At 46.6% G+C, this 24,715-nt stretch overlaps 8 protein-coding genes across 8 annotated transcripts; 4 read left to right on the top strand and 4 right to left on the bottom strand.

Moving 5' to 3' along the window:
• Window positions 1-1,262: 1,262 nt before the first annotated feature.
• Window positions 1,263-2,553, top strand: CGCS363_v004363 (uncharacterized protein; the record flags this gene model as incomplete). The annotated part of the gene is made up of 3 exons (XM_036636212.1): window positions 1,263-1,553; window positions 1,608-1,978; window positions 2,034-2,553. The coding sequence occupies 3 exons, from the start codon at window positions 1,263-1,265 to the stop codon at window positions 2,551-2,553; spliced, it is 1,182 nt and encodes a 393-aa protein (XP_036497126.1).
• Window positions 2,554-4,124: 1,571 nt separating this feature from the next.
• On the top strand, window positions 4,125-5,582 carry CGCS363_v004364 (putative transporter; the record flags this gene model as incomplete). The annotated part of the gene is made up of 1 exon (XM_036636213.1): window positions 4,125-5,582. One exon carries the CDS (start codon window positions 4,125-4,127, stop codon window positions 5,580-5,582), a length of 1,458 nt encoding a protein of 485 aa, XP_036497133.1.
• Window positions 5,583-5,992: 410 nt separating this feature from the next.
• On the top strand, window positions 5,993-7,869 carry CGCS363_v004365 (uncharacterized protein; the record flags this gene model as incomplete). The annotated part of the gene is made up of 2 exons (XM_036636214.1): window positions 5,993-6,398; window positions 6,452-7,869. The coding sequence occupies 2 exons, from the start codon at window positions 5,993-5,995 to the stop codon at window positions 7,867-7,869; spliced, it is 1,824 nt and encodes a 607-aa protein (XP_036497132.1).
• A 4,147-nt stretch (window positions 7,870-12,016) lies between these two features.
• CGCS363_v004366 (uncharacterized protein) lies at window positions 12,017-13,330 on the bottom strand (the record flags this gene model as incomplete). Its single annotated transcript, XM_036636215.1, has 1 exon — window positions 12,017-13,330. One exon carries the CDS (start codon window positions 13,328-13,330, stop codon window positions 12,017-12,019), a length of 1,314 nt encoding a protein of 437 aa, XP_036497131.1.
• Window positions 13,331-14,970: 1,640 nt separating this feature from the next.
• Window positions 14,971-17,304, top strand: Aoc3 (Membrane primary amine oxidase; the record flags this gene model as incomplete). Its single annotated transcript, XM_036636216.1, has 1 exon — window positions 14,971-17,304. The coding sequence occupies one exon, from the start codon at window positions 14,971-14,973 to the stop codon at window positions 17,302-17,304; it is 2,334 nt and encodes a 777-aa protein (XP_036497130.1).
• Window positions 17,305-17,458: 154 nt separating this feature from the next.
• CGCS363_v004368 (uncharacterized protein) lies at window positions 17,459-18,038 on the bottom strand (the record flags this gene model as incomplete). Its single annotated transcript, XM_036636217.1, has 2 exons — window positions 17,459-17,526; window positions 17,576-18,038. 2 exons carry the CDS (start codon window positions 18,036-18,038, stop codon window positions 17,459-17,461), a joined length of 531 nt encoding a protein of 176 aa, XP_036497125.1.
• Window positions 18,039-19,014: 976 nt separating this feature from the next.
• On the bottom strand, window positions 19,015-19,462 carry mii-1 (3-methylitaconate isomerase; the record flags this gene model as incomplete). The annotated part of the gene is made up of 2 exons (XM_036636218.1): window positions 19,015-19,017; window positions 19,067-19,462. 2 exons carry the CDS (start codon window positions 19,460-19,462, stop codon window positions 19,015-19,017), a joined length of 399 nt encoding a protein of 132 aa, XP_036497124.1.
• A 2,782-nt stretch (window positions 19,463-22,244) lies between these two features.
• STB5-1 (Protein STB5) lies at window positions 22,245-24,076 on the bottom strand (the record flags this gene model as incomplete). Its single annotated transcript, XM_036636219.1, has 4 exons — window positions 22,245-22,252; window positions 22,575-22,893; window positions 22,951-23,580; window positions 23,633-24,076. The coding sequence occupies 4 exons, from the start codon at window positions 24,074-24,076 to the stop codon at window positions 22,245-22,247; spliced, it is 1,401 nt and encodes a 466-aa protein (XP_036498151.1).
• Window positions 24,077-24,715: the final 639 nt, after the last annotated feature.

Consider the following 24,715-nt stretch of genomic DNA (forward strand, 5'->3'; position numbering starts at 1 on the left):
GGGGGTTACATGCGGGGGCAACCTTTTCATCTCTTCACGGGCCACGCCGGCTTGCCGGGACCCATCCTGATCATCGCCTTGAGTCTTTGGTTCTAAGGGCCCTTGATCGCCGGGTGCAAGGATTTTGCTCCCGCGAGCGAGATTCTCATTTCAGACTATCTTTCTGACACGATTCACCAGCTGGTATGAAAGATTTTTGCAGCCGCTGAGGCAGCATGAGCTAGCATCCTGCCGATGCATGTTTTCTTTTGGATAGCCGAGGGAATACCACGATTCGTTCCTCACTAGAAACATGGCGCTTTTGGAACAGGCCTCATCCAAGTAAGAATTGGCACGGGCCGACCCTCGAAAGCACATCAGCCGCTCTCATTTATTCAACGCATGGGATCGCAAAGGCACAACATTGTCTTGTACGAAGGCAGTCACCTATGTCGTGCTGTAGACCATGAAAGTTGTCTGCCGATGGTGCCGGGCCAAGACTATGACCGAAATGAAGAAGCCCTGTTCCAACAGCTCTTGTTTGTTTCTCCAACTCCACCTGCGTACATATCTTCATGATTCTTCGACCCACTCGGGAAACTTCTTCTTCATCCTTGTCGAATGCAAATGGTGCAGAACCGAAATTTCAGATGGCATGGTTTACGTGTCCAACACTTGAATTTCCGCTCCCAAGATCATGGGCAACCTGCTTGCAAGGAAAAGCAAAATAAGTCGTCCAAACAAGCAGATCGGATCGAAGAAAATCAGGGCGAGGCCTGACCAGACAATGCGCCCTTGTCAGGACATGAAGCGACCCTGACGTGGTCTCTTCCCCTGTTGTGGAACTTTCCACTAAACGACTCATCCATCCCCTCGGAACGGCGAACAGAGTTTGTATGGTACCAGGATGGAGATGCCTTGCGATCCATGGGGCACACTTGCCTCGATTCATGTCGAGAACTCTCTCCGATAGCTCGGTAGGAACGACTCAAGGCACCATCAGTAGCCGGCCTTGCAGCTACTCTGATCCTATGCTGGCAGCTATGATCTGCCCAATAATCACAAGCTGGGGACACCGTGTAGCCAGCACATCTCCCGGAGTATACCATCCACTGTTCAAAGTTTACTGGGCAGAAATTTCGTCCCAATGTCTACATCAACCGCCATGAACTTTATGACAAAGATTTCCGGTGGGGTGGTGGAAGCTGAAAGGGAGTTCGTCATCTTCTGAAGTACTCGCGTTCTCCCCGTGCCAATGTCACGTCGTAGCAGCGTGCAACATCATGCCGTTCGATCACCCACCAGCTCCGCCCTTCTACGCGTTGAAGGAAGACGACAAAGCTGCACTTGCAGTCGTCTCTGCCTTGGTATTCCTCATCTACGCCATCATCGGCATCACACTCAAGCTCATCATCCGTCTCAACATCACATCTCTCAAAGCTCACGATGTGCTCTTATTGATGTCTGTAGCTCTGCTATTCGTGCAGACCACATTCGTCATCACGGCCTGTAACCACGGACTGGGTCGTCACCAGAATGCTCTTCGCCCTACGGAACTCGAAGCTTTTTACAAGGTTAGTACTCCCTTAAGGGTATAAAACATCTAGTCTAACAGTCATCTGATCTAGCTATTCTACGCATCGTCCATCTTCGCGACTGCCACAGCAGCCACAACCAAATTGTCTTTGTGTCTGCTCATACAGTCAATCAATAACCACGGTAAATTCAATATCGCCAATCACCTACTCTTCGGTGTAGTTATCGCATGGATGGTGTCTGGTATTACAGCCGAAGCTCTTCAGTGCTCACTTCCTAGACCATGGCTTGCCATCAGCCTGGAAAACTGTCCTAGACGAGAGGTTGTCTACCTCTACAATGGAATAATGGACATATCCACCGACGTCGTGCTCTGCTTCCTTCCAGTCGCAATGATGTGGAAGGTCCAGACCACCGTGAAGAGAAAGCTGCTGGTCATCGCTTTATTTGGAACTCGGATCATGTATGTTCATCACCCAGTTCTTACCTGCCACATTTGCTAACTATGTCATCTTCAGTGTTCCTATTCTATCAATCCCGGGACTCATCAGCACGCACACCCTCGTCACGGACTACAAGGACAGCACTTGGCACGCTGTACCACACGTCATCTGGCTGCAGTGCACACTGGGCCTTTCTGTGATGACAGCCTGCATCCCGAGCCTGAAAGGAGTCATCGACAGTCTCATGGGCTCGACGTCTGTGGCCACGATTCAGGCGCCTTACCAACTGACCGCGTCAGGCGGGGATGAGAGCGGCAGGCTCCACGCCACAGCGATCGTCGGAGGAACCAACTCGCGATATGGATCACATCTGACGAGTGGAGCTGCGAAATCGAGAGCTACACGAAGCAAATCCTTACGCCCATCCGATTGGCCAGTTGGGGTACAGGGACATGTCCACGACAGTCGGAAAGACAAGGAGGAGGGGGCTTACAGAACCGAGAGTAATGAGGATCTGGTACCACAGCGGCATGAGAGCCGATCAAGTTCTCATGAGGGATCATACAAGTCCTCAGAGGCTGGCTATCGGTTGTAAAATTTCTGCTGTTCCAACTGAAAAAAGCAGATTGCTTAGGTTTTCCTTCAATCGACGCTGATAGTTCCACCATGTTCAGGGAGCGGAAACGAAGCCACACAGGTGTGGAAACTGGCGTGATATTTCAAAGGAAACCCCAGATCCAAGAGTCCTGTTGGAACCAACATCATTCGCAGCTATTACCGCAATGAGACAGTGGAGAAAGATCGTCGTTCATTTAATAAGATTTAATACAAACCCCGGGGTTATGTAACAGTCGTTCGAGGCAGACCTTCAGTGAGAACTCACGCCTGAAAGACCCCGAAGATTTTATTGAAATAGCCTTAGCACATCCAGATAGCTCCCCGGCGGATAAAAGTGGTGACCATCCTTATTTTCTCTCATTTATCAACCATCTCCGTTCGACAGGGCTGAGAGCAAATGAGATGCGCGGCGCATTTGGTGACCCTCATTAAGTGGTGCAATGTTGGTGGATCGATAGCGGGTCGCAGCTTTGGCACAGGCAGGCCACTTTTCCCAGCCATGGCAGTTATCGGCCGTCGGGTGAACAGCTTTTAGTGTAATGGAGGGGGTTCTTTGTATGTCACTTCCAATGTGAAATGCCTTTAGCGTTGTAAGCCCAGTATTTGGCTGTGTTTTGCTGTTATCTAGGCGCAGTGAGTAATTGACACCCGATTTTCCATGAGGATGAGGTAAGAGGTTCCAGGGGTTGGAGCTCAGCTTTACTAAGTAAACCGCAATGAGACCAATCACCGAACACCGAGAAGTTGCAAAGGCCTTGAATTACTAAGTAGATATCTTGTAAATGGAGTATAAGGCGAGTCATCAATCACATAATTATCAGTAAAGAGTAATGAGGTGTTGCCTGCGCTGAGCGGCGGACAGTGGTTCTCAGATTCATGATGTTGTGACGTTGATACAGCACCATGTCAATAAGCATGGGAGCTTCAATACCCGTCTTGGAGTGAGTCTCTCTACTCACTCGGAATCGCTTTCAACGAGTCTTCGTCGCAATTTTTGCTACACTATTCGATGTATTCCTCACAATATCTTACATAACATGGCCCCCTCACATTCCATCTCTGACGCAGCGACCATCATGCGTCCACCAGTCGGGTTCGGATCTCGGAATGCATGGCGTTGTGGCACACAGCATCTGAGGCGTTTTTAGTGGAGATGGGAGACCCCACAGACCCGGTCCGTTCACAGCTGTGAGCAAAACTTTTTCTCGTCCGGCTTCATCAGCCGCTGTGACCGGAACTCTGTTTCTCAATTTGTCCCCATCAAACACATCTTCTCTCCCTTCAATTCGCACGGATTTACCCTCCCGGCGACGTCGACCACATGTACTAGCACACCCTCTCCTAGAATTAAGCACATGCGCGTAGCGGTTTAGCCGTCCATCAACCTAATTTCAGCTGCGTTGCTCGTCTGTCCCCCTTTGCTCTTCAATCCCAGTCAAGCCAGCCACGTCCCTTTTCTTTTCCACCAATCTTCTTACCTCCGATCCGCTCCGTTACCCCACGCCCGTCTGCCGCCCTATTACGGTGCTGCTAATCGGGTCGCCCGTCATGGACCACCGCGATCGCGACCGCGACCGCGATGAGGACGAGTACCGGACCGGCGAGACAACGCCGCTGCTGGCGGACCAGCCGATTCCCAAGTCGGAGCCCGTCACCAGCAGCTGGTTGACCGAGTCACGGCTGCTGTGTCAGTACTCGCTGCCGCTCATCGCCACGTATCTGCTTCAGTACTCCTTCACGGTCATCACCACCTTCGTGGCAGGTCATCTTAGCGCCGATGACCTCGCCGCCGCGAGTATTGGTCTGACGACCATGAACATCATCGGATTGGCCATCTATGAGGGTATGGCCACCGCTCTCGACACTCTCTGCGCCCAAGCCCATGGTTCCGGGCGCCTCACTGCTGTCGGACTTCATGTCCAGCGCATGCTCATCCTGATGGCCATCGCCACCATTCCCATTGGCGCTTTTTGGATATTTTCTCCAAGCATCCTCTCGGCATTCGTCAAGCAGCATCATTTGGCTATCAAGGCCGGTTCATTCCTGCGAGTCAGCTTGATCGGAATTCCCGGATACGCCGCGTTCGAGGCTCTGAAGCGCTTTCTACAGGCCCAGGGCGACTTCAAGAGTGCTATGATCGTTCTCATCATCTGCGCCCCGGTCAACGCCCTACTCAGCTGGCTCTTCGCCTTCAAGTTGGATATGGGCCTCGAAGGTGCCGCTCTCGGCCAGGCGCTTGCCAACGACCTCCGACCTATCCTCCTGCTCATGTACATCGTCTTCTTCGGCCAATGGTCTCACCAATGTTGGGGCGGCTTCTCTCGAAAAGCTTTCCAGGAATGGGGCACGCCCGTCAAGCTGTCAATCGCAGGCTCGCTCGTCAACGTTGGCGAATGGGCTGCTTTTGAGATCTTGACCCTCAGCACTTCATACCTTAGCACCGAACATCTCGCCGCTCAAACGATCTTGACCACGATCTCGGTCGTCATGTGGCACATCCCCTTCTCCATCTCCGTCGCCATCTCGACTAGGATAGGCCACCTCATCGGCGCCGGTCACGTTTCCATCGCCCGCCGGGCCAGCAGCCTCTACGCCGCCGTCTTCACCATCGTCGGCATGGTTGATGGCGTCATCCTCTTCCTCTTCCGAAACCAACTCGGACTCGTCTTTTCCGAAGACGCCGCCGTCCAGGAGCTGGCCACAAAGTCCATGCTCGCCGTCGGCGCCTTCCAACTCATCGACTCAATCATCTGCGGATGCAACGGTGTCCTACGCGGTCTTGGCCGACAGTCTGTTGCGGCCTGCGTTGTCTTCGCTGTCAACTACATCGGGGCTGTGCCCCTGGCGGTATGGCTCGAGCTGGGATCCCCTGCGATGGAGCTCGACGGTGCCTGGATTGGTCTCGGCGGCGGTATGGTGCTGATTGCCATCATAGAGTGCATCTACATGAAGGTCATCAGATGGCAGGATTGCGTTGAGAGCGTCCGCGCCAGAGAAGGGATTTAATACGGTGCCATTTACGATAGAATAGCGCTGTTTTTCATAGATCAGATAGTTTCTAACCAGATACCCGCAAGGAATAGACAAATCAAAAGTTGATTAAATCAATCTACAAACATCTCAGAACCTGATCGGTGAAGCGAATTGAAGTCGACCACGGGCATCAATCACGGTAATATGAATCCCAAGGGGACATTACATAAGCGGGCATAGATGACAGCGGTAATGGTGGGTCCAACTGATCCGACCTGAACCATCTGATTGCCTCATTGGCCCCTTCTTCCATCTTCACTGCCTGTCCTTTTGCGGCATTCGAGCATCACACCGACCGAAGCCTTACCAACCTCACAAAACGTCAATAACCACTGTGACCTCTTGCCGAAACAAGGAGTTCCATTGGAAAGATCCTTGAAGCCATGGCGGGTATCCAGGACTCGAGACAGGCGGTTCTGCCGTCGAAACCCCCATGCATCGTATGTCACGACCTAGACCCGAACCAGTTCCCCAATCTTCAAGATGACTACCCCGGCTTCAAGCCCGAAGCCGCTAAACATTGGTTCCGTGTATGGGCTGCGATCGTTAAGCGATCGAGTAAGGCTGGCTGCCACTTTTGCTACATCATCTACCAAGCTTATCAACGATTTGGGCTTGACAAGATCAGGAGAGTCGACCCAGACTGGGATCAAGAGACAAGGATCTCGATCTACTTTCACAAAGTCCTCATGGTAGCTTTTGTCTCCGAGACTATCCAAGGGGCAGATGGTATGATAGATGTTTCGCAGCCGGTTCTTCGTGGACGATGCGACCTTTTCGTTAAGCCAGGTGAGCGATGTTCTGACGGCTTGATCAGGACATTTTGATAACATTAAACCCAGATAAACCATCTCCCTGGCCAACGTTCAAACCTGCATATGAAGTCGCTCCGGTGCTCCACTCCAACCGGCGACAAAAGGTCGTCAAGGGATGGCTTTCATCCTGTCTCTCACAACACGAGCGTTGCAGCAAGCCATTTTGCGGTGGTAAATATGACACGGCGATGGCGCCAAAGAGACTCTTGGATCTCGGAAAGAATCCTCGAATGGGAATGAAACTAGTCGACGCATCCTTGGACACGAAGCCTTATGCAGCAGTCGTACACTCCTGCGTTGAACAATTGCAACCACCCCTGGCACCGACGCGGTGGGAGAACCTGGAGGAGAGGAAGCAGAAGATCCAATGGTGGCAGATCCCCAAGGCAATTCAGGAAACCCTTATCGTGGCCCATGAACAGGGCATACGATACGTCTGGGTCAAAGACTTTTGCGTTTTGCAGGACGATGACGATGACGGCTCCTGGCACATTTATCGAGAGGACATAATCTTCCGCGGCTCTTTTCTCACCATTGCCATCACTGGCCTCAAGGATCTTCGCCATAGCAGCTTTGGCCCTCGGACAGTCATCTCAGGCGATGTGGACCCCGAGAAGACACCCGAGTGCTTCCCGATCTCGGTAAACCACCGCGGCGGCGACTACACTATATATGCTCGAGACTCCATGTATTATGCTCACCAACTTCTCAGGGAGGAGCGCCATTACTACGGTCGTCGAACTCGAGATGAGATGATTTCAATATTTGGCAACGATTCCTCCTTTCAAGGCATCGCCCTGTCGCCAAGAGTTCTCTATCTTCGAAACTCTGAGATGGTGTGGGAATGTCAGGAAGACCAGCGTTGCGAGTGTATGGCTGAAACTCACAATCATCAACTGGATAGAAAGATGCAATGTACCTGGGATAAAACCCCAGGGCACTTGGAGTTGAATGGCCTAATGGTTGATGAGGTTTTCCGCGGTATCATGCACCTGCCTCATGGGAGAGACGACAGACAGCTGACGTTAAGCGCTTTCTTCTGTCATCTTTCTCAATTATCTGCCGAAGCAGAGGATCCAAAGTCGCGCGTTCATTGGGTTGCCGGCATCTCAATGTCCGAAGACAACGCAACCAAATTACCGTACGACCTTCTTTGGAGCGTCGGTCGCCTTCATGATGATAGCGGATGGCCCATACAACATAGGCTTTCGCCAAAGACGTCACCGGACTACTCTCCAATGAAATCCATACCTTACTACGCTCCCTCGTGGTCGTGGACAAGCATGCAGTTCAGCAAGGGCGAGAAGCTGTTAACTGCGAAAGACATCTGCTGGCCGAGCTCGGCCGGGGCTCTAAGCCCGGCCAAAGATTTCAAATGCAACAGTGTGGAACTAGCAGCGCAGCATACCAACCAAGCCAAATCAATCAATCAATCAATCAACTAATCAAATTAAGGCTATTCAGACAATCAATTAATTAAGCTGATAGCGCTATCAGCTTAATTAGGCTTAATAAGATGATATTACCTAAAAGAATAAAAATCCAGCCTCTAAACTAATTAGAATTTTTAAAAGATTTAATAAAAAATAAAAAAGTTAACTAGATATTTTTTTCTAGTAGCTTAAAGTTATAACCCTTTAAGCTTTTATATTATAGTTAATAACTTAAGCTAGTTTTAAACTAATATCTCTATAATTCCCTATATAGTAGATTTACTACTAACTTATTAGGTCTTATTATAATATATCTTTAAAAAAAAAAATAAGTAATTATTAATATTAGTTTAGTAATACCTTTATACTAATAAGTAGTAGAATAAGGCTAAGTACTTCTTAGTAATAAGGTTAGTACTACTAAGAAGTACTAGAAATATTAGAAATATACTTTTTATTATACTACTAGATTAATATATTTTTAGCCTCCTTACTAAAGCTTAAAAAAAGCTTATTTTTTAACTTTTTTACTAGCTTTTAAAAATAACCCTTTTTTAATATTACTATTAGTACTACTACTACTACTACTATTATTACTATTACTACTACTATATCTTAAAATCCTATTTATATATACTTCTTAATATCTTTTTTAACCTCTTACTTATTACTAAGATACCTCTACTAGCTTATAATTAATATATTAATCACTTTATTAAGTATAAGGTATTATCTCTTTATAGGATTACTACTTAGATTTATATATTATCTACTACTACTAATAATATATTAACTATTAACCTAGCTATATATAACACTTTTAAAACCCTACTTCACGCTATATAGAAAAACTAGTAGTTTATTAATATTAATACTATCTTAAAGAAGGGAAATTAAGGTTATACTTCTTAGATTACTAATAAGGGTATATTTATCTTTAAGATTATACTTAATAGTATAAGAGGGGGTATTTATTAGATTTATTAACACTATAATAAAGTAGAGACTCTTAATTAACTATTTAATACTATAGCTACTTCTAACTTTACTTAGTACTTTAAGTATAATTACTCTATTTTCTAAAATACTTATAAAGTTAGTAATATATTTACTAATAATCCTAATAACTTTAGTACTCTATTTAAGTACTACTAATCTCTCCCTATTATTATACTTAAGTAGAAGACTATATAGATTAAAGAGCTAGCTATAAGCTTCTTTATTAATATTAATAACCCTCTTATAACGTTTAGTAATTAGTATATATAGTATATACTTACTTTATTTAATTATAATATTAACGCTTAGATATATTAGTTAAAAACTAATTAGAAGGATTAACTTTAATAACTCTATAACTCTAAGAAGTAATAAATTAAATAAGAGATATAGAAAGCTCTTATAAAAGTTTATATATTATTTAACTTATAAACCTCCCCTAATTAATATGCTATTATTACTATCTTTAGCTACTTTATTAACTAGTTAGGTAAATAAGTATAATATCTCTTAGGTCTCTACTATTAGTTTAATACCTACTCTAGTGAGAATATTACTACTATAATATATATAGTTATAAAAGATTAATACTTACTTAATAAGATTAATATTATAGTCTCTAATAATATTAGTACTAATAGTACTTATATTAAAGCTCTATATCTATCTATTTTATATTTATATATAGAAATAGACGCTTAATATTATTAAATTTAATACTATAGCTATATCTTTAACCTTATTAGTTATACTATTATTTATAAGGTTAATAAGGAGGTATTTAAGTAAAAGTCTAACTATTTTATTAATACTAATAGGATCTAAGAGGACTTAGCTTATTAGAAAACTAAAGGACCTATTAGTAAGCTTTAGAATATTATTAAGTATATTAGATTATTACTATAATATTTAGAGGCTTTCTTATCTATTAATAATAAAGCTAATAATAATAAGTATACCTTTACTCTATAAGAGAAGTTATTATAAAAGCTAAATCTAATATTAAGTAATACTACTTAATAGAACTTAATATATAATATAATCTACTATACCCTACTTAAATATAGCTAAATTACTAGTTATATATATTACTCCCTAAAGTTTAAGAATAAGGATAATTATATCCCTAATAAGGATATCCTAATTAATAAGGATTAATAAGTCCTCACTAAGTTAAATAAGATACTTAAGCTTCTCTATTTATAAACTAAGTAATATAAAGGTTAAGGTAAAAGTAATAAGTATAGTTAATTCTAAGAGATCTTAATAAACCTTAAATATCTCTTAGATTAACTTAAAGACTAATATAAGTTCTATAATACCTTTACTTAAGAAGAGATTAATCTTATAGCTTTATAAGTATCCTAAAATCTCTTATTATAGTAATCTTAATTAATAAAGGTATTATATTAATCTAGCTAAGTATTAATTTTATAGACCTTATTAATTAATAATATCTCTACTTATTTATAATCTAAATATATTACTATATTATTATACCCCCCTTAAGCTACTAACTTCACTTCTTATATATTTATATACCTATTAATTATTAATAGCTAATAAATACTTAATAACTACTATAAAAAGCTTAAAAAGTCTCCCCTCTATACTATTACTATAATATTATACCTTAGTAGAGGTTTATAATAGCTTAAAAAGTATTAGAATACTTAAAAGACTTATAAATAGCTCTAAACTACTAAAGAAGGTCTTTAAGAGTACTAAGAGTAATAATATACTAAGATAGCTACTTATACTAATAAACTAACTTATTAAAAGCCTCTATAAAAGCTATTTATATTAATTATAATACTTTTAAAGTTTAAAAACTCTAATTATAGTTAATAGTTAGATAGTAGCTTTTATAATACTACTATTAATAAAGTTAATAAGTTAGAGAAGTATTTTACTTTCTTAGTTACTTAGCTTATTAATAATCCTATTTAGTAGTAGATTTTATATTAATAGACCTTCTTAATACTTAGTAAACTTACTTTTAATATCTTTACTATCTTAGTAATAATAACTAACTATAAGAGGGTATTTAGTTTTACTAAACTAATACTAATATTATAGAAGTTATTAATAAAGCTATTACTACTTAAAGAGATATAATACTTTTAGAATTAGGTTTAAAGTAGTAATATTACTATTAATAAGTATTACTTTAAAAAGAAAGGTTAATAGAGAGTAAAATAATATTAAAATACTATATAATATAAGTTTCTAGCTTATTAATATATCGTGAGGGCTTCACTAACTTCTTAAATAGGTAATTTTATTAAGATTAAATCAAAATAGTTAAATTAAGTAAGATTTAGGCGAAAAATCAGTTAATTAGTTAAGCTAGAGGCCTCGTCTTAGCTTAATTGATTGGTATTCAGCGCTGGGAACTAGTTTCGCGCAATACGATGATTCTGCATCATGTCACTGCATCCACATCATATTCCACAGACATGCCCTTGCCTTCCGACGAAGTGTTCAAGCCTCATCTGCTTCATTTGCAGGGAAAGATCATGCCGGTGGAGCTTGACTCGGAGTATGTGACAGAAACTAGCCATGAAGACGCGAAGATACCCTCGTTCAATATGTCGACAAAACACATAGGACTTTACCGGCCCGACTCGGAGCCCTTTCCTGGTGCGGAATTCCGACCAGATTGCGACAGGTTGGCTGAGTTGTACCTCTCTCATTCACGCACAAAGCAGCATTTGGACCTGGTGGTCCTGCTCCTCGGCAGCGTGAAGGCCTTCTTCGACGGACGTGATCCCCCAACAGATGACGTCTCCGGCGAGGGCCAAGGGATGGATGTTGGACTTGTTCTCTCTGGAATTTGTAATCCTGAATCTGGACAGCATGTGAGGAAACGTCTTGGTGTGTTCACGGTGCCACATACAATAGAGGGGATGAGTTGGTTTGAAATTCTCAAGATCAAGCCAACGGCCGTAAGCATAGAATAAAGCCTATTAGGCCGATGTACCTAGACCTCGCTTGATATACCAAGCCCTTATTGCCAATGCAGCCCTCGGTGGTCAAGTTCATTTCCATGCGACATATGTTCCTCAAGGCCCTGATACACGCAACATTCAGTTGGTAGTCATGCATCGTGTTATTATTCGCTTTATACCTTATAACAATATCAGGTTTTGCCAGTGGACTACCTGAGAACCAGGCCTTGTCGTATTTCCTCGGTGTTGAAGTCTCTCTTGTATAGATTCTTAGCACTGTCGAGAGACGAGGCATCGACATGCTCTCCGTCGCCATGAGAAACGTCTGAATCCTCCTCCTGCATGCCTGGCAGGCCATCTGGCCAGAGGTTAATGCTGTTCCGCGTATCATCCGAAATGCAGTCGAGCTGCAGTTTTGCCAAAGGGTTGGTGATTTTACCCAGAAATGATTTCCAGGAGCCCTGTCTGATGTGCACAAACCGCAAGCTCAGATCCTCAATGAATGGGCTGTTGGCCAAAAACGTGAGAAAAGACGCTTCGTTGACCGGAACCATGTCGAGAGTCAGCTTCCTCAGCTTCGGCAACTTTACTTGGTCTGCAACTAAGTCAAGCATCTCGCTGTATGCAAATGTCTTCCCCTTCAAAGTGTTGTGCAGATGTATTTCCAGCGTCTCGAGATTTTGCATGTACCCAAGCAATCCAGCGAGGCCAGGAAAGTTCTCTTTGGCAAGAGCCCTGCGGTCGGTAGCACTCAAGTATGGAATAATTGGGTAACTCCCCAGTCGGAACGGGACCTCTTTGGGGTTCCTCCTCGTACCAAGGCTGATTGACAATTTCTCCATGTTTTCGACAGCCGCTCCGAATTTCGAGTCTTTTTCTCTCAACTTTGGCAGAATATCGGTCAGAAAGACAGTCTGTACCACGCTGCCGTACGACACCGGGGAGCAAAACACTTTTAGCTCGTTGATGGATACACCGCTGCGGGCAACCGCAGACACGACGATTGTAAGACCCGCCCCAGCCCGCGCAGTTTCCGACTGAAACTCCCGAGCGTCCGCCGGTTGCCACTTTGGGCGTCGTCTCTTCGTTCCGCATTTACGAAAGCGTTTCTCTTGGGGGCTGATTTCTAGGCAACCCAGAGTGCCAACGTTCGCCAAAGCCGTGGCGAGCTCAGCAACAAGCCTTCCGTCGTCATTGCCAGAGTCCGATGCAGCGAACCTTGTAGCATGGACTGTAATGTGTTTGACGGCTCGAGAGACGATCTTGCTGGACGTCCGTTCGACAAGATGCTCTAGGCTCATGGGCGTCAAGCTTGCAGACTGATGGGAGTAAAAGCGCAAGAATGGTGGTATCAAACATTGTGCAGCGGTGAAACGATTCGCGAGGCGGAATCTTTTCATCGATTTGAGGTCGAGGTTCTCGATTATTCTCGCAATGAGCTCCGAGGGCAGGCATTGCAGGTATCCATTGCTCGGCGCTCCGCGTGCGACGATGCGTGACGTCTGACCTTGGGTTTTGACCATGATGTCGCTACATGTGAAGTTGGTCTAGAAAAACCAAATGATTTCCTCCAGGAATGATTTTGGAGCTTTTATATCGCTGTAGTTCGAATGGTGACTCAACATGGACGATCTGCGACTAACAGTAGCGTGAGATTTTAGGCGAGCTCTAGGCGACATTGGCGTTGAATAAGAATAGTGCTGTTAACATACAAACACTGGATTCTTGCCAATGCGCTCGTCAGTACCTCCCTTGCGGCCCAGCAGCCTTGCTGCTGCCTGGACTAGAGCGGTCTGCCACAGTCATTTCACGACTGCTCTACTCAGGCGAACTAACTTCGAACATTGACTAAAAAGCCAAAGACGTTTCTTCGACTGCTCAATTGAACTAATTGCGTCAATGACACACTAATTTGTCGTCCGTTTGGCGATGCCTTACATCCATTCCAGCCCTATCAAGTCCTCATATGAGTGTTGGCCGCTAGAAGAGCTTGTGTGAAGGTCTCGAATGATGCCGAAGCCAGCATAAGGAGGTGTTCGAGGTGCACTTGCATGCCGCGAGCACTGGACCTCTGATCCGGGCCTAGGCCACTTCCATCTTTGCCCCGATAGCAAACATATGTGAATGACGATGATGGAACCCGCGGAACGCTCGTCGTCTCTATACACCAGCTTCTACCGTCTTTATCAGAGCCGCCATCGGGGGGCGTGGCCGATGCTCGGGCGATAGCGGACCCTTGTCCGAAAAACAGTGTCGGCCCCGGTCACCCCATGTTCCGACGGCTGCCATTCTTGAGATCTTACCTACCTTGGACATATCAATGCTGGCGAACCATTTGCCGCTGATTGCGTAGTCATCCTCAGATTTTCTGTAATCTTCTTAGCATGGATCGGATGAACAGCGCTGTCATCATGAACGAAAGTCAGGTAGAGGGAGCTAGGACGACAAGGTCGAGAGTTCGCGAGCAGCGGGAGGTTACACTGATAAGCCCCGACGTCTCCGACCTTCAACCCCGCACTGCCAACACGCGGGGAACTATTGCCAGGTTCAGGATAAACAACTGGGTACAGCCTGTCGAACATCAAATATCTTTCCCGCGAAGTACTCTCAAAATCGTCATCTGAAGCAATTACGTATGAGAAACACTCCTCGATGTGATTTCGAAGACGCTGGCCGCGCCGATAAGAAATCAGATGGCAGGATTGTGTGCGCCTTACTATCCGTGGTTGCAGTCTGATAATGCAAGACAGCAGCGAGATGTCCATCAGAACTCTTGGCATGCAGATTAGATTAGATACCGCACTTTGAATCTACATGGACTTTGCAAGGACGATGGGCTCAACGACACGAAGTTTGCTAACGGTTCCTCGTAGACATTCCGCCAAGCCACGTATCTTGACCCGGCCCGGGCGACTGGTGAAGTCCGTCCCAAGGGCATGGACCGGCAAAACTTCCGTAAGTCTAGAAGCTTGGCATCATTTCTCTCGTCAATACTTACTATCAGTAACGACAGATCTCTTAGCCGGGTATTCTGAAGGGCATTGCGACTTCGGACCACAATCGTTCATAAAAGCTGCCATCTCTCGTTCAGTTCCCCGGTCCTCTCTAGTACGTACATCAACCTCGGTGTGGACGAAAAAGCTCGCGCAACTTTGCCGTCACAATGGTCTTGAAGCAACTTGCGCTGAGCCTTCTGGCTTTGGATGTTCTGCTAGCAACAGCCTCTCCTGGGCCAAGCCGACAGTTCAAGCGAGCAGCCAATATCACTACCTGCAATGTCAACGAATCGGCACCCAAGGTCAAGGCACCTAAGACTAACGTCTGGTCCCCAATCTCGCCTGAAGACAATCTGGCTGTCTGGAATCTCCTTCATGACCCAGCCGCGGGCCTGAATCTCACGGACCCTAGCATTGCAAATGTCACGGACAACTATGTCTACTGGATCGACACTCTCCACACCAACAAGTCTGACGTCCTGCCATATCTCAGTGGCACAGCTCAGCCTCCGCCAAAATATGCTCGCGTTGTCATCTTCGCAGGCGGAAAAGCAGAACCAGATTCGCAAGAGTACATGGTTGGACCGCTTCCAGTCAGCAACACTACCAAGATCGAAAGGCTCGACTACATTTTCAACGGCGGAAGTGGTGGCAAGATCCCTTACAACAGTCGCTATTTTGACAACGCTCGCACGGCAGCGTCGGAGCCGCTCTTGATCTCTGTCATGAGCAACATCTCGGATATCACTTCCCAACTCATTGATGGAGTTTACTATGGCTCCTCTGATAACCGCACAACTCTCACTTCCACAAGCGGAACGCCGTTGTCATATGATGGCACGCAAGCCTTTCGCACAGTCATGTTCAGATATCCCAATACTGCCACGTACCTCACTCCTTTGGACTTCTTCGTCATTCTCGACGTTACTGGCACGGACTCCTCTCTCTACAAGTTGAAAGGCATTGTCACAAACGAAAAGTTCTTTGCCACTGTCGCCGACTTCAGGGCTGCTTGGGATGCAGGCGAGTTGAAGGAGACATTCAAGCAAACAAGAACTCCTGATTGGGGCCTTCTTGACCACAAGCCAGACATGGGCGTCAGAGATCTCGAGGACAAGCTGGCGCCTCAGAGTCTTGAGGTTGGTGGCAAGCGCTACAAAGTCGACGAGCAAGAGAAGTACATCGAGTACATGGGGTGGTCATTCTATACATCCTACTCGAGAACCCTTGGGCTGATGTACTATGACATTAAGTTCAAGGGTGAGCGCGTTATCTACGAGCTCTCTCTTCAAGAGGCAGCTGCTCAATATGCCGGATTCACTCCCAAGGCTGCCGGAACTGTGTACCACGATACCTACTACAGCCTTGGTACAGACCTTGGCACCCTTGTGGAAGGATACGACTGTCCTTTTGGCAGCACTTTCTGGAACGTCACATATCACGAGGGCAACTCTTCGGTTGTGAACACGGACGCCATTTGCATCTTCGAGGCTGATGCCGGATATCCGGTCTCTCGCCATCGTTACGGAAGCAGCAACGACTACGGCTTCAGCTATCTCGGGACCGTCAAGGCGTCCGCGCTGACGATGAGATCCGTCGCGACTGTCGGCAACTACGACTACATGTTTGACTACTCATTCCATGTAGATGGCTCTCTGGAGGTCACTGTCCGTGCTTCAGGATTCCTGCAGTCATCATTCTATTACGCAGACCAGGGCAACTTCGGTCCCAGAATTCAGGAGGCAACTATGGGGTCACTCCACGACCACATTCTTACTTACAAAGCCGACTTCGACATTCTTGACACCAAGAACAGCCTGGAAGTCAGCCAGCTCGTCGTCGTCAATCAAACTCAGCCTTGGTATCCCGAGCTCGGATCTTTCGAGCAAATGGAGTTGCAGAAGTCCATCATGACTGAGGAGCAGCAGTTCAACTGGCAGCCGAATAATGCTGCCATGTACTGCATCGTCAACCCCAACGCCACCAACGCATGGGGCGAGAAGCGTGGCTACCGCGTGGTGCCAGGCAAGTCCAACATCCACCTTACCCCGCTGAACTCGCCTTGGACCAAGCACCAAACACCATTTGCCAAGTCACATCTCGCACTCTCTCGCCAGCATGACAACGAGCCATACGCAAACAGCCACGCGAACGTCAACCTTCCCATGAAGCCTCAGCAGGACTTCCTCAAGTTCTTCGATGGCGAGGGCACTGACAATGAGGACATTGTCTTATGGTTCAACTTGGGAATGCATCACTTTACCAGAGCTGAGGACATTCCTGTCACTCTTTACAGTGAAGCTGTTAGCAGCATTGTGTTTGCCCCACAAAACTTCAACGACAGGGCCCAGGATGGAGACCTCCTCAACAGGAGATGGGTAGCTGTTAATGAGACAACAGGACAGTTGGAATACGACTCATACGGAGTTGCTTTGCCTGGACAGTGTGAGGTAGATTTCTCTGAACCTGTTTTGAGCATCAAGAAGAACGACGAGATATAGAGGTCAACCGTCAAGCTAGATGTTTTCAAGATGCTTTTGTACCTAGACATCGATAATCATTGCGCTAAGACCGTCACCAATACAGAAGGATGTTGACATATTGGTCGATGAAAATTTGGTATTTGTCCAACATGAAATGTACACAACACATAAATCAGGCTCCATTTGGCATCCAATCAGGGTCTGCGAGTTCAACTCCGTCGGGGACAAACCCAGGAGCAACTTCTCTAGATTAGAATTTGATGTTTCATACGCGGAGAGGAAAGTTTACCAGTTGTTCCCACAAGAGTCCAGCTTCCATGACTCGTTGCCCTTTGCCATTGATTCTTTGCAATGACGTACTGGGGCTGTTGGTTGTCGAAGACGTCAGGACCGAGCACTATCTCTTTTACCGGGTTCCCATCATCGTATGACAGGGACAAAGTGAGAGGAGCTCCTGCATAATGGTGCCAGGCTTCTGCTGCATCAACACGGTGCCAGATCGAAGGCCCAACGGACCCCTCCAGAAGGTAGTAAATCGCTGTGCTAACTGAGCGGTTGCCGCTGTCCGTATCGGGATCCTGGAACGTCTGGATGTAGTAGCCCTTCTCTTCATTCGGAATGAGGCCGAGCTTCTGCACAACTTCCTGGGCCGATCGCTTGTCAATTGGACATGGCTTCTTGGGCGACGCGGAAACACCCGGCGCCAGGGCATTGAGAACCCATAGCAACGTTGCGGTGCGGTACAGTAGCATCATGAGCGTGTGTCGGAATGCTCGGACATCAGGTTTCGCAAAAATCATGCATCAAGGACCTTGGGCCAGTCGCTCTCTATATCGGTGAGATTGGCGAGTAAGCACTACTGTATTTAGGCGGAGTGACGCGGAGGCGTTGTTCAGGGATCGCGCTTACTTACAGCTTAGGCGATGGCGCTGTTCCTTCGAGTGTGACACAAGACGAGAAAGGTGCTGCAATAACATCGGGTGTCACATCCCATTTAAATGTGCTGGCAAGAGCCCATTGTTCATCGTGGTTTCAACTTAGCTAAGCGCTTAAGCTATGAAAACGCCCCGGAAGCACATCATCACTTTACATGTATAGAGCTTTTAGCCTCTACTCCAAACCTGAGGGAATGAATAAATTTCCCTGAAAGATGTATCTTGCAGTGCGCATGAAGCCCAGTCTATGGAAAGTCGGTGTACCACTGTAGCATTCGCAGTCATCAGTCTTGACAGAGATTGGGAGATGTCCTGTCGGGTGCTGAATGATGAACTCATCTTCTATCAGCGTCTCGGGGGCTAGAAGTTGGTTAACGACGGACCCCTTGATACGACTGGCAGCACTTGTGCATACACCTCCTGTGCCTGCCATGCTCGGATGACAGTGATTGTCAAGAAAAAGGCGTGCCTGAATGTGGCCCTCAGACGAGGTCGGCTTAGACACCACAGCTACCATTGGCAACATGAGAGACTGTTCATCAACATTCTCCCACTCCTTGCACCTACCCAACTTCTGGGAAATTCTCCCGCGGATTTCTCGAACGCGTTTCACAAGCTCTCTATCAGAATCGATACTATCGACTGGTTCATCCCCTGCAATACCCACGCTTCCTGCGGTGACGAAGGCGATTGGGTTCCCAACTTCACAAAATGTGGCGTCAACGGTTCCGAACGTACAATCGAGGCGATCAATTGCATTGCCAGTCGGAAGCATCCTCTTGGGCAAGGCGGTCTACTTCCTGCGTTACATTTCTGCCGCGTACGAAATTGGAGGTCAGACTTACCTGGGAGTAGTCCATCAGAATAGGCGCACCCGTACCTTGACAGCCGGAGATAGCATAATTTCCCTTCTCCAAAGCACGTCCGGTTGCTGGATCAACAGGGACATGGGCAACCAGCAGAGCATCCGTTCCCGTGTTGTAAATCTTCACAACTCTTTTCCCATCGCACCATGTTGAGCTTTTGACCAGGCCTTCGTTGATCGCGAACGGCCCAACACCAGAAGAAATATTGCCGCAGTTTGCATCATACGAGACTGTTGCCTCCCCGAGACCGATTTGAGCAAAGATGTAATCGATGTCGGCGTCGGGTCGCTTGGATGGTCGAATGATGGCAACCTTTGAGGTGACAACACGCCCACCACCCATGCCGTCGATCTGGGCAGGGTCTGGCGAGCCCATGATGCGAACCAGAAATCTGTCACGCGCTGCGCCAGGCGGCGGGATGTCCTTCTCGTGAAAGAAAAACTGCTTTGCTGGTGCCTCTGCGGATGAAGGTTGCGAAAACACTGGGAGCAGGCGATACTGACTTTGTCGCCATTGCTTCAACGTTTCAGGCTTTCGAGGTGGATTAGAAACCGACCGATGGCCAAGTATGCCAGCTTAATGAACTCGAATGATTATTGACTGCAAATTTCCTCGGAACGCTGATATCAACTTTGAAGAATGAGGTATTTGCAACAGACTTCGCGGGTGGCAGGTGTCCGTGAAGGTGTGGGAAGTCTTTGGGTGCGGCTGAGGATGACTCTGAATGGCGAGAGCATGCCCCTACGGCAAATGCCGTGGTGGTATTGACCATTCACCCAGACACGCCAGGTTGCTTTGAGACATTTGTAATGACGACGGAGGCGTGGGCGCTACACAGCAATGTGGCTAGCTGAGGCGTTTCGGATGAATTGATCAGCTCACTAGTCTCCTTTCAATTGCTGTGGCTGGATTCTGGTATCTCATAACTCTCTTATTCGATTACTTGCGACGAACGAAAAGTCCAAGAAGATTCATATTGCACAACTCATTAGCATGGATGGCCAACGATTCATGCGAATGAGAAGAGCGTGAAGCACCGTGTAGCTTCGTATTATGGAATTGAAAAGGAAAGGTTCAGAGGCAAAAAGTTAGAAAATGTTCCGAAACCGAGAATCGAACTCGGGGCTATGCCTGCCTCTCGAAGATGAGAGGGCATCATGTTGGCCACTACACCATATCGGAGTGATTACTGGAAATCTGTGTGAATAATTGGTAGAAGAGATGGCTCGGCGCAGAATTTTCTTAAACCCACGGCGCCCTTCCGATGGTGGATACGCCAGCGGGGACAGTTCCCCGTTGTCAAGATTGGGCCTTTTCTAAGAGAGTTGCTGCCAGGCTTAGCCGAAATCACGTTGGATCCCGGCCATGGAATACGATTCACGTTCCCAGAACTGTGTTCGACGGTCTTTCGAGTCGCTCTATTCGATCTTTGTTTGCATTCGACTGGCTTGGATGATTACTACAGTCCAGCCTAACTGAATTCCTTGGAAATGATAAGAATGGTATCCAAGGCCACCTGCGCTTCTTTTCCTAATCTTAGTAATTAGAAATCAACTCTCGAAGTACGACGGACTGCCCCATCAGAAGATTCGTTGAGTCAGCTTCAAGTTGCAAAACCAGAGATAAACAGCGTTCAAGTGCTGTTGACCTAGCGCCCGTTTCCTCCTGGGTAGATGACTTGGAGTTACTATCGATGGTGGACAATCCCAACTGAAAGACTGTGTGAGACATTGCCCAGTTAATCGGAAAAACCAGGATGGGTGCGTCATCCTGGGCAACCGAAAATAATTGTCCGAACAACTGCTGTTGCCTCGTAAGTTGCAAGCCCGCATCGGACAAAGCGTTGCAGACACGAGCAGCATCTCCTCCTGCAGTGGGCCACAGGAGGGATATGATGAATAATCCATGGTGGTAACTGAACTCGATCCAAGAAATCAATCCGGCATAGGACTCTTTTGCCACCTCTGGAACGGAGTTCATTCTTTCTTTCCAACGCACGAACCACTCGTCTAGGAGCCGACGATGCTCTTGACAGACTCCTTGGAGATCGTCTCTTTTCACTTTTAGGCTGTTCGCATCATTTGCTAAAAGAGTGTTGTGAATTTTCATCTTTAGAAACGCAATTAAATACGACGATACGGAAATCTGCTCTCTGATCGTGCCAGTAGTTTGATTGGTAAGCTCCTAAAAGAAGGTCAGACAAGATCATAAATGCACTTGAACGGCATTGTACTCACCTTGCGAAGCCCATCGCCAATGGCCAGAAGGCTGGGTCGTCCGAAGGCGATAGAAACTTGACTAAGGCAATATCAGACGTCTTATCAGATGTAGGCTGGAATACTTGGGGGCATACCTTTCTAGACAATACAATGTCCTCGTTAGAGTGCAAAACCAATCATGACCCTCGTCTAACTCCTCCGTAGAGGGACGATGGGAAAGGTCCAGATAGTGTCTGATTGCGAAACCCAGATGTTGCCAAATGTCACCAGCCTGTGGATTCAGGAGGAGATAGATGCAAATTAGCAAGGTCCTTTCAAATAGAAGAACATTTGATGCGCGAGAGCTGTGGTCGCAGTCAGTGTGTAAGACTTCAATAGCCTTTGCGAATGATGACTCCGCCCATAAAACCAGCCTAGGGTCGCTCTTTGTGCCAACCGAAGATGCTATTGCCACCACCAGATAGAATAACTCAGCATCTGTACTTGGCTGCGACCTTGAAAAGTCAAAGAATCCATTTAGAATGCGGTCAAGGGTTGAAAATTCCAACACAGGAAAGAAGGCATTCGCAGATCGGTTGAACAGTTGAAAAAGACCTTCAGCTAACGTCTTAGTGATCTCGCCGTTCCAAGGCAATCTCGTTGGCGAAACGATGTGGCAATTCCACTTGGTGGCAGTTCTCAGAGTCTCGGGAATTGTGAATGGGCGTTTCTGAAGTAAGTTCCGAAGGCAACCAAAAGCACTCGACGTCCCAAAGAACGATTCGCCATACTTGCGTTGCGAATCACCACATAGTAGCTCCTTCTGCGGGCCAGGTCTCACTGGCAGCAGGACACCCATTGTACGTCTTTTCACATGTTCATCATTCGTTCGGAGTGTAGGAGCTGGCGAACTAGTTGAAGCTTTATGTCGGATCTGTTCCAGGAGAGAGTGTATGCGCCTATTGAACTTCATCATTAGCAATCCGGCAAGATCCAAGGAAATCCTTTTCGAACATACTCCAACGGCACATTGCTCCCCAGGATTGGGTCATATACCACGCAATTACGTGAAGTGCGATGGCATTCCTTGCAAGCTGGTAATTGGAGACGACACTTGATCCGTCGGTCTCTACAAAAGCTGCATGAAGGTAGAGCGTCGATTATTGGTCGTAGTTGCTTCTCTAGATCAGAAAGATCTGGTCTTGGGTCGGGCGGATGTTGAATTCTCTCGTGCAGGAGGATAGAAACTGAACTCTGTGCGGCATTTGGTGAAATCAGTGAAAAGGGACTGTCGTTCGTAACTAAATCATCGTTGATGAAGTCCCGCCACCAGTTTTCGTCCTCAAACAGATCTTCACCCATCTGCTGACCACTATCTTTCGGTTGAGTGGCAGCAGCAGCTGATTTCTTCTGCTGTGGCAATACAACGTGGCGATGGCGAATGCTGTGGATTCGTCGTTGGGTGACGAGACAGTCCAGTTCCTCAAGGACATTCATGTCATAAGCGCTACCACTATGACCGACTGGATTGCGGAGATTCGTATCGACTAGCTCGTTGATATATGCAGCAGTGTCTGCCAATGGTGGCCATCTCGAGGACAACAGATTCTGGCCCATGTTAGGCTTCGTCACGGAACTGGAAAGACAAACACATGAAGTACGTACGAATAGTTGCACAAGATCTGAAAGCGCTCTCTCCGCTGTAACCGTAAGCGAAGCTTCCTCCAGCTTTGCAGAGTGGTTCCGGAGAGCGTAAAGCAAAACCATCCCGGCTTGAAAATCCCGATTGCCAATTTCGAATGCCATCACGAGCCCCCCTGCTTTAGCGACATTCATGTCCAGAGTAATCAGATTGGTCGCTGCAATTACAACGGCCAGTAACGACTCGTCAGATACCACAATGTTTCTGGAACAGGGCCGATGGAGTAGAACGCGACATTGATAAGGCGCTGAAATTAGCCATGGATCAGCCCAAGGTTCAGGCGTGGCTTCAGTGGCAAGCTTTTGAATGGCTTCATTGATCTTGTTGATCCAGTCGGCTTGGTCCTTGATGTAGTCTGGGAGGGCTTGATCGAAGAACTGGGTAGCGTGTACTTCCGACTGTAAGACGCAGGCACGCGTTCTCATGAGGAACCGTCTTTGCGTCACGCTCTGACTTTTTCCGGGATGATTATTATCTGGATCACCATGAAAAGGACTGCCGCCTCCGTACGGAAGCTGGGTTGTGATGTGTTCGTCACTTAGGGCGACAGGACATCCCGCAGATATGGAAACGATCCTATCAAGCTGGTAAACCTGATTTAGATGTTAGAACTTGTTCCCGAATTACAGGTCATACTACACCTACAACCCAAAAGAGCTTGCGTCGCTCTTCGCAGAGTTTGTGGTCCTTCATCATTCGGCCATCAGGCTCCTGGTGTAGTCCCAGACTCACTGCTACCCGCATAGCTTCCCCGGTCGAATGCCATAAGTTAGCGGTATGCGGGAGTAACAGCGCGAGTTGAATGATGAGAAGCAGGCACTTCAATGACGGGATTGATGCACGCTGCAAAATCCGCTCTGCGTGACGCAAAGCATCGGATTGTAAAGCCTCGCTCAGGGCAGCAACCTTTTCGAAGTTGTTGTTCCTGGACGTCAGTGAGCAAATAGCCAGCACCATGGGAACTACAAAATCTGCGATGTCTGGTAGGTTTTCGTCGATGGTTTTCAATAGTTCCAGCTCGTAGAATAAGTTGAAATATTTACCAATCTCATCTTCTTCGAAGCAGGGGAATTTAGGCAGGACGTCCATTTTGTAACTCTCAAAAAGCCGTTTTGCCATATGCGGAGGTATTCTTCGAGCGTTGAAGTGGATAAATTGAGATGCGTATGCATCCCCGGCCGTTCTTGGGCTAAGCTCGTGATAGATACCACCTATTGGAATTTTGAGTGGAGGTCTTTCAGAACCGTAAAAGAGCTTCGCCTTATGCTGAATTTTGTCACTGCATTCGAAGCCACTTGCTGACAAATAACGCATAACAGATATGCCAGCGATCTGGAGGATATCCTTTTCTACAGCGTTGATATTCAAGTCGTCTTGTGTCGGCAACGCCGCATTCGTAACATCCTCTCTTGTGGTAGTAAGGGTTTCGAGTTCGGCCAGCTTCTGCTCAAGGTATTGAACAGCACTATCATCCAAGTCAGTAAGCCGGTAGTTTTTCTCTCTCAAAGCATCTTCTAATGTGTGAATCAGAGGATGTTACAAACCTTCGAGGAACTTCACTGGAATTTTGTCGATTGATTGCGGTACATTCAACACCGGCTGAAACGCATCGCAAGCATCTCGGCGTTCCTCTATCACACTGAAATACACAGCTTAGACTCACTGCGCCCTATCGCCGTTCTCCACAGACTTTACCTTTTGTTTTGATTTGTGACATCTAGCACATGC

Source organism: Colletotrichum siamense (assembly GCF_013390195.1).
Source record: "Colletotrichum siamense strain Cg363 chromosome Unknown KSG_Cg363_contig03, whole genome shotgun sequence".
Classification (NCBI taxonomy): Eukaryota; Fungi; Ascomycota; class Sordariomycetes; order Glomerellales; family Glomerellaceae; genus Colletotrichum; species Colletotrichum siamense.